The sequence below is a fragment of the Priapulus caudatus genome, unplaced genomic scaffold, assembly GCF_000485595.1.
Source record: "Priapulus caudatus unplaced genomic scaffold, Priapulus_caudatus-5.0.1 Scaffold809, whole genome shotgun sequence".
Lineage (NCBI taxonomy): Eukaryota > Metazoa > Priapulida > Priapulimorpha > Priapulimorphida > Priapulidae > Priapulus > Priapulus caudatus.
This window is the reverse complement of record NW_014577870.1, coordinates 122620-131184: the sequence shown is the minus strand read 5'-3', so window position 1 is coordinate 131184 and position 8565 is coordinate 122620. Positions and strand designations below refer to the sequence as shown.

At 50.9% G+C, this 8565-nt stretch overlaps 1 protein-coding gene across 1 annotated transcript in view; it reads left to right on the top strand.

Annotated features, from left to right (window-relative positions):
• Positions 1 to 8280, top strand: part of LOC106813681 (ankyrin repeat domain-containing protein 29-like) — a 27019-nt gene extending 18739 nt beyond the window's left edge. The window contains exon 7 of the mRNA XM_014817883.1: positions 7428 to 8280. Within this exon, the coding sequence (XP_014673369.1) occupies positions 7428 to 7544 (117 nt within the window). The 3' untranslated portion in view covers positions 7545 to 8280. The remainder of the gene's footprint in view (positions 1 to 7427) is intronic.
• The last annotated feature ends 285 nt before the right edge of the window (positions 8281 to 8565 follow it).

The following is an 8565-nucleotide window of genomic DNA, read 5'->3' as shown; positions in this document are numbered from 1 at the left end:
TCTTGAACTTCCTATCACCCCTGCACAGGCTATGCCCCCCTCGCAACCGCAGCCCCTCGCTGACCTTCTCCGCGCCTTATCCCGCCTTGTGTCCCTCCCGGGTAAATCTCACTGTGACGGGTGATATGTTTGTGTAGACGGGAACGTGTTGCGCCTGTCTTCGCGGCACAAGGGAGGCTTTTCATCGACATCGGTTCGACTGCTATCTGGACAGCGGACGACCATAGAATACGGCAGCTACGCTACGTACTACTACTACTGCTGCTGCCATGTCGCTCCTGCCCTCATCTTACCGGGGCTCAAACAATAGAAATATAATTATGCGAGACATCCTATATGTTTTCTATTGGGTTCAAACCGAGGGCCGGTCACAGACTCCGGCCGTCTCCTGTGTAATAATTAAATCTCCCACACTTCCCGCGGAGTTGTGCTGCCATCGGCTGAGGGTGTGGGGGCGCACTCTGAAACATTCTTAATTTGTATATTTAGCCCATACTATTTTATAGTAAGAACTCGTAGCTTAGGCCTGACATTTAAAGAAAGGATTACCTTAAGGGCATCTTAATCATGTACGACAGTCGTACGTTCTACACACTATTCGCCAATTCTAGCTTAGCTGTATGTGGAGGCATATGGTTGGTTGACCAACAGTTTCTCATTGCGTTAGTCTTACAACCTCCACCAGGGGGCGGGCGTGATCGCGATCGCCGGTTTATCAGCCAACTGGTTGTCGTGTACAGTATGGAGGTACACGCTGTTTTTAGCCTAGCTTCAGTGCAATCACATCGAAGTCGTGGAGAGATGTTGAAGAGAGGGGCGGATATTCATGCCGAGATGGCCGTAAGTCGTCCAGCCGTGCGCGTCGGCTGACCGTTGCAACACGATGACGGGTCCCGTCTATAGTTAGTTGCCTCGTGTGTCCCGTTACCATTCTCGCTATCACTTTCGCTTTTATCACCCCCTCACAGGGCGTTCCTAGCTACGCAACCCGCGAAATTATTGCAATTATGATACAGAACGATGCGAATAAACTGCAGCATGTCATTGTTCTCTAGACGAAACGCTCCAACTAGACGGCACGAACATATTAACTTTCTGGCTCTAGAAGCGTTCGCGATTGTCGCGTATGCGCGACCAATTTATGACAAAACTCGTCACGTACTAATTCAGAGCGTAACGTCGCTATGCATGCACTCGCCCCTCCCCCTCCCCCACCACACACACACGAAGCCGGGGCGGGGGGGCGCGGCTAATGGACAGCCCACACAGCACACAGTAGCCGAGTATTTACATCTAGAGTAATTTAATAACCGGGTAATCTGGAGCAAGCGATAGCGCGCCAGCGCAGCGGACGGACAAGCGCGGCTCCGCATCGGATGTCACCTAATCACACATCTCCTCTCCGTCGTTCTTCACGATCCGCATGTACGAGCAGCCTTGCAGAGCTCAAGCCTGCCCGCCGACCGTCTTAAAGTCCGATGTTCCGACGTCTCTAAAGTCCGTCTGCCGACCGTCGCCGGGGCTTACGATTTCGCCCTAGGTTTCTTTACCATAGTTCGGATAGTTTGATAGATTTGCGCTACGTTCTTTAGCGTGATTAAATTGGCGTTGCCATGATTTTGCTGTCTCGTATCTGTTATACTGTGCTGGAAATAAACTCGTTCGCGCCTATCCGCGTTTGTTGGGCAGACTTGCTATCGAATTGGTCGGTATTCCGGAAGCGTACCGCAGTCGTTCTGCTATACATGGCTCGTCTGTCTCACTCACCCTGCCCTTTATCGCGCGCTCACTCTGCTCTCTCTCTCTTCCTCGTCTCTCTCTCTCTCTTTATCTTTTCATGCCCGCTCGATCACTCTCTCTCTCGTCGCGCCCTGCGCGCGCTGCTCTCTCTCTGCGTCTCTCTGGCCTCTCGCTCTGCGACTTGCCGCCGTCTCTCTCTCTCTCCCATCTCTCTCTCTCTCTCTGTCTCTCTCTCTCTTTTCTCTCTCTCTCTTCTCTTTTTTCACGCGCGCTCATCTCTCTCTCTCTCTGCGCTCTCTCTCTCTCCTCTCTCTCTTCTTCTCCCTCGCCTCTCTCTCTCTTTTCGCTGCTCGCTCTCTTCCGCTCTCTCTCTCTTTATCAATCCCTTCGTTTCGTGAGTGAATCCACTCTCTTTCTCCTCCCCTATCGTCTCGCTCGCGCTTTTCCATCTCCCTCTCTATATTCGCCTCGCTCACGCTTTCTCTCTCCCTCGCTATATATTCCGTCTACGCTGCGTGCCGTTTCCCTTCCTCTCTCACCTCTCTCTCTCTTGTCGTTTATCTCTCTCTCGCGACGGTTATATGCTCCTACGATATATCTCGCGTACTCTCTCCTTGCTGTGCTTCTAGGATATTGGAGCCCACGACTCTGTTCAATCGCCAGTCAGAACTTGTCACTTGAAGCTCGTGAAATACCTCATATCTAAGGGACGAAAGCTCAATCACCAGCGCCAAAGTAAGTAAGAGAGCGTCAGTCGCCTGACAATCGAATGCTTGTGTTCGTGGCGCTCATATGTCGCCAATCAAATGAATCGCCGCCAGGCGGGGCCAGATCTGCTGAACTAGATGGAGTTGGATATAGACAGATCAGAAGTGTACTTCGCCCCTCATGTTTCTCTCCTTCTTCCTCCTTCCTGCCTCCGCCCTTTCTCTTTCGCGCTCTCGTACTCTCTCTCTCTCTCTCTCTCTCTCTCTCTCTCTCGCGCGAGCTGCGCGAGGCCGCGTGCGCTCTGTTATGCCTGTTTCTCGCTTCCCCGTTCTATTTCCTCTCTCCCCCTTCCACGCACATGGCGCACTTTCTCTCTCTCTCTCTCTCTCTATCTCTCTCTCTCTCTCTCTCGTCTCATCTCTCACCCACCTCTACCACGCACGCTCCGACCGCCTGGGCACGCACCGCACGCACGCCGCACGCACGCCACGCATCGCAGCACGCACGCCTACGCGGCACACAAACACCACACCACACACACACACAACACACACACACACACACACACACACACTTTCTCTCGGTCTCCCAACATCTCTCTCCCCGCCACGCTTTGGCTGCGTTGTGGGTTATTATTCACTCGACATGAGTATCGCCACTAAAAGCATCGTTAAATTCTAGTTTTTTTTCTCGACGGCCGCGCCATTACGCCATCGATCGTAAATAGCACGCCCGCCCCCTGGTGTTCGTGCCAGCAAGAAACATGGCAACTCGTTTACATCTAAGTGGCTGTAATCTGTCGCTGCTCATGTAGCAGCGAAAACAGCGGCATCATCTTACGCGCATGCGCACCTAACCTTCGATCATCACTTCTTTAAATTGCTGCAACGAATTGTGAGAACGCCAGCAGCTGAGACACCGGTTGTTAAAAAAAAGTACGCGCCGACTCCTCGCGATCGCAACGCCACCACCCATGCTCACGTGACGCCATCTTTCTTTCTCGCTGTGTTAAAAAAGCAGGACGGTGCGAGTCCGGTGTGGATCAGTGCGCAGATGGGCCACGCCGCCATCGTCAGGGAACTACTTTCGAATGGCTCCGACGTCGACTGCTGCAGAGAGGTGAGTCGGTCGCCGCATACGCGACCCGCAGAGGGAAGGCGTCTGTAGGAAGGTTAGTTTATCCTTCAATGCTACATGTACTACGCCCACAGAAGGATGGTGTCTGTAACAACATCAGTTGGTCCTTCAATGCTACATGTAGACCTACTAGGCCTACACAGGGAGGGTGTCTGTAAATGGTATTACATTACTCAATGCTACATGTACTACGCCCACAGAAGAAAGGCGTCTGTCACAGTGTTAGAAGGCTAGTAGGTTCCTCGATGCTACATGTACTACGCCCACAAAACGAAGGTGTCTGTAGGAAGGTGAGTAGGTCCCTCAATGCTACATGTAGCACGCCTATGGAGGAAGGGAAGGCGTCTGCGCGTGAAGGCGGACGCGTGTGTCATTGTGCTTCAGTCACTAGCAGCTGTTGCAGCGACACGGCTGCGATGTGTCTCTCTAGAAGTAGATGCACCGAGGCGTCCACACAACTGTGATTTACAGCATAAAGGCTGGTGCACTTGATCACCCGTTGGAAGCGCTGATGTGAAGCACTGTGTTCGGGCAGATGGTGGTGACGGGCTGACGGCTGAATGCACCAACCAACGCTCCTATTTTCTTTATACGCGCTCATCAGTTCAATACATAGCCATGTCAAATCTGTTCTTTGGATGAAGACAACCCTAACCCTAAACCTAACCCTAATCCTAACCCTAACCCTAATCCTAACCCTAACCCTAATCCTAATCCTAAAACTAACCTTAAACCTAATCCTAATCCTAACCCTAACCCTAAACCTAACCCTAAACCTAATTCTAACCCTAAGGTTCCCTAAACCTAAACTTAACTCTAGCCCTAAACCTAATCCTAACCCTAAACCTAACCCTAACCCTAACCCTAATCCAAACCCTAATCCTCCTGGTAAAAATGGTCTTGTCGGCGTTATATATAATCATGCTCTTCGCGAACTTACCTTCACATGGGTACATGGCTTTTGTGTGTGTGTGTGTGTGGGAGGGGGGGGGTGTTTAGGGCTTGCGTTTTTGTATTCCGAATAAATACACCTTGTTGACACCGGCCTTATTCCGGCCGCAGGATGGCGCCACTCCGTTGTTCAGGCCGCGCAGCAAGGCAAGCTAGAGTGGCGTGGAAGAACTCGTGCAAGTACGGGCCTAACCATGAGCGCTAGAGGTGAGAGATAAGCACATATAAGTACATATAAATACATATATAGCAACATATAAATACATTATATAGCAACATATAAATACGATCTATACCAATATAAACACATATAAGCGACATTAACAGCTGGGAGGGAATTTTTTTATCGCGAATGGTCCTTTTGATCTTTAGAGAACGGGGAGTCAGCACTCCACGCGCGGCGTGTTCGGTCCACATGGCAGTTGTCAAGCACCTGATGGTGAATGATCTATACCGGACACTGAAAAGCAAGGTGGCGTATATAACATACGACCAGTTAGCACCGCAGCTAGATGCTGCGTGGTCGTCGAATAGCGCAGCGTCTTGATACTGTTTGATGCTCTATAGATGTTATCTTCAGCGCACGTGGGCAGTCTGCATCAGCAGCAGGCATGCTCACGTAAGATCGTGCACAGCAGGGCTCGAACTGCGGTTCACGCACGCATGCCACAAGAGAACGAACGATGGACTAACGAACGACGAATGCACGGGCACTCACGCAGCTGCAGCGGCTACGCACGCACGCGACGCACGCACGGAGCACGCACGCACGTAATGTAATCCTTAGGCACACTGCACAGGCACGACAACACACGGCAGGACACGCAGCCACGGCACTACAGCGGGGCAGGAGCAACGCACACACGGCAGCAGCACGCACACAACACGCAGCACAACAACACAGGAGCACGCCACCAACACACACAGGAGCACGCAGCACAAACATCCGCAGGAGCACGTAACAACACCGCAGGAGCACGTACACAACACACGCACAGGAGCGCAGCGCATACAACACACCGCAGAGGCACGCACACAACACAGCGCAGGAGCACGCACAAACAACAGGAAGCCACGCACACAACACACGCAAGGAGCACGCACACAACACGCGCAGTAGACGTAGCACAACACACGGAGGAGCACGCACACACACACAACAGGAGCACGCACACAACAGCAGCACAGGAGCACGAGTACACGCACACGCGCAGGAGGCACGCACACAACACATAAAAAAAGCAGGAGCACGCAACACAACAGCGCAGCACGCACACACGCACCACACGCAGGAGCACGCACACAACACATACAGGAGCCGCACGCAACACGTAGCGCGAGCACGGCACACAACAGCACACGGAGGTTCAGCGCCACAACAACACGCAGCACGCACACACGCAGGAGCACGCACACAACACAGGCACAGGAGGGCGCGCACACAACACACACAGGAGCACGCAACACAACACACACAGGAGCAGCGCACACAATCACGGCACAGGAGCAGCGCAACAACACACACGCAGGAGGCACGCAGCACAAACACACAGGAGCACGCACAGCAACACACACCAGGAGCAGCACACAACACACACAGGAGGCACGCAACAACCGCCAACGCACACAGCCACAACAGCACACAGGGGCAGCGTACACAACCAACAACACGCACACAACACAACAGGAGCACGCACAGCACGCCGCAGCACGCGACACAACACAGCGCAGGCAGCGCGTACCAACACACAACAGGAGGCACCCACACACGCCGCAGCAACGCCACAACAACACACAGGAGCACGGTACAACGCACCGCGCAGGAGCACGCACACGCGCAGGAGCCACGCACACAACACGCGCAGGAGGCACGCACACAACACGCGCAGGAGCACGCAGCAGCAACACACACAGGAGCACGTACACGCACACGCGCCAGGAAGAGCACTGCACACAACACGCGCAGGAGGCACGGTCACACAGCACGCACAACAACACACCAGGAGCACGTAGCGAGCACGCACAAGCACACAGGAGCACGTACACGCACAACGCGGCAGGTAGGCACGTACACACACAGAGCACGTACACAACAGCACAAGGAGCACGCATAACAACACACGCAGGAGCACGCACACAACACAGCACAGGAGGGCACGCATACAACACACGCAGGAGCAACGCACACAACTCGCGCAAGGGCAACGCACACAACACACGCGCGCAATTTGCAAATGAATTGTTAATAACAAATACATCCAAAGAGCTAATAATACATAGAGTGTAGCAAGGTGTTATTAGCTATTGACACTCTAATTCCACTGCAAGGCGGGTGTCAAACTCATTTTGGTTCATGGCCTCCACTGGCGCGATCTGATCTCAAGTGGGCCGGCAGTAAAATAATGGGGCAAAATAACGCTACGTCAACTCGCAAATCTTTAGCTTTGTTTTTCAAAGTAGCTATGCTTTACATTCAGCCTACATGTGTAAGGCCTACATAATCACGGACGCACAAAAGATCTATTGATTAGCACAACATTTATTCAACAGATAGGCCAATGGAATTGAATAAAACTGCATTTCCCACATTCATTAACAATGACTCAAATAGAGTTGAGTGAATACATTTTGCTGGAATGAGCATTTTGGTTATTTCTTTAAAAAATCATAACTCATCACAGGAATGGGCTAGAGACTTACTTTTTTTTTTGACATACTCAGAGATTTATGCTCTACATGTCGCGGGCCTGATCAAATCATCTCGCGGGCCGGATCCGGCCCGCGGGCCGTATGTTTGACACCCCTGCGAGTCTAATGGCTCCGTAGCTTATTCTAACTAATGTGCGCTGTTCGTACAAAGCCTGTAACTCTCACATTGCTTCACTATTCAGGATGGATTTAGTCCCATTGACCTGGCCAAGGATTCGGGATACGGTTCTATCGCCGACTACCTTAGAAAGTGCCGACACACAACCGCTAACGGCATGTCATCGCAGACGGCAGTGTAACGTGACACGTGCTGCCATCTATTGTCGCATAACCGGTGTGTCAGAAAACGACCAAAGCCCCAAACCTTTTTACAGGGTATATAGGATGTAAAAATGCCAAAGTCACATACGTGCGACACGTGCGCGCATACACACGTACATACATACACGCACGCATGCACGCACGCACACAGACATAATATACACCAGCCAGTCGGTGAAATCGTTGTGTGATATAAGTTAGCTTGGGTGAACGCTTGTACCTAGTGACTAGAGTAACTTTGTCGTAAAAATGTTGACTTTATTCCTTTGTAGGCTGTAGCCCAGCACAAAAAATTCGCCAATAGCTTTAATTGCAGTGTGATTTTAGCATTTACTGCATAGTTCAATATAGAACGAGTTCTTCAGTCATTATTGCTTTGAATCGCGACTTTCTAGAACTAAAATGGGCAATAAACAGCCTTCGTTGTTTTCGTAGGTCATGTGTAGGACGAACGAGAAATGCCAGTCGATGTGAATTGCCAAAAGCTGTGTCTGGATTTTAATTTAATTCAATAGGTGCGCACGTACCAATATATATCGTGCAGTACGTTTAGGTGGGTGAGGGCGTGTACTGGTGCACACATCACTCGGTGGATAAAGACCCCCTTCCTCCTAACACATCTACACTGCCCTAATCACTGTGCTTGATGCTATGAAAATACGATGTATATATATCGAGAACGTTTGTAATAAAAGTGAATTATACTTGCTATAGTGAGTGCGTTTGGTAATCGTGAACATAGCAATATTGTCAATCCATTCCTGTAAATTCTTGCATAGAACACCAATAACCACTGAAGCCTATGTGTGGCTACACTAATGAAAGGGTGTGTGAGAATTTAAATGCTGCAATAGTGAATCATCATCATGTCATATCTTCCCATACCTCATGTTTATGTAAAGTAGTCCCCGTGGTGGAATAATGTCAGTTATACCCTATGGAGAGAATACAAGCATATGTCTGTTCTTTTGCCCTGTAGATATTACAAGCCAAGAAATA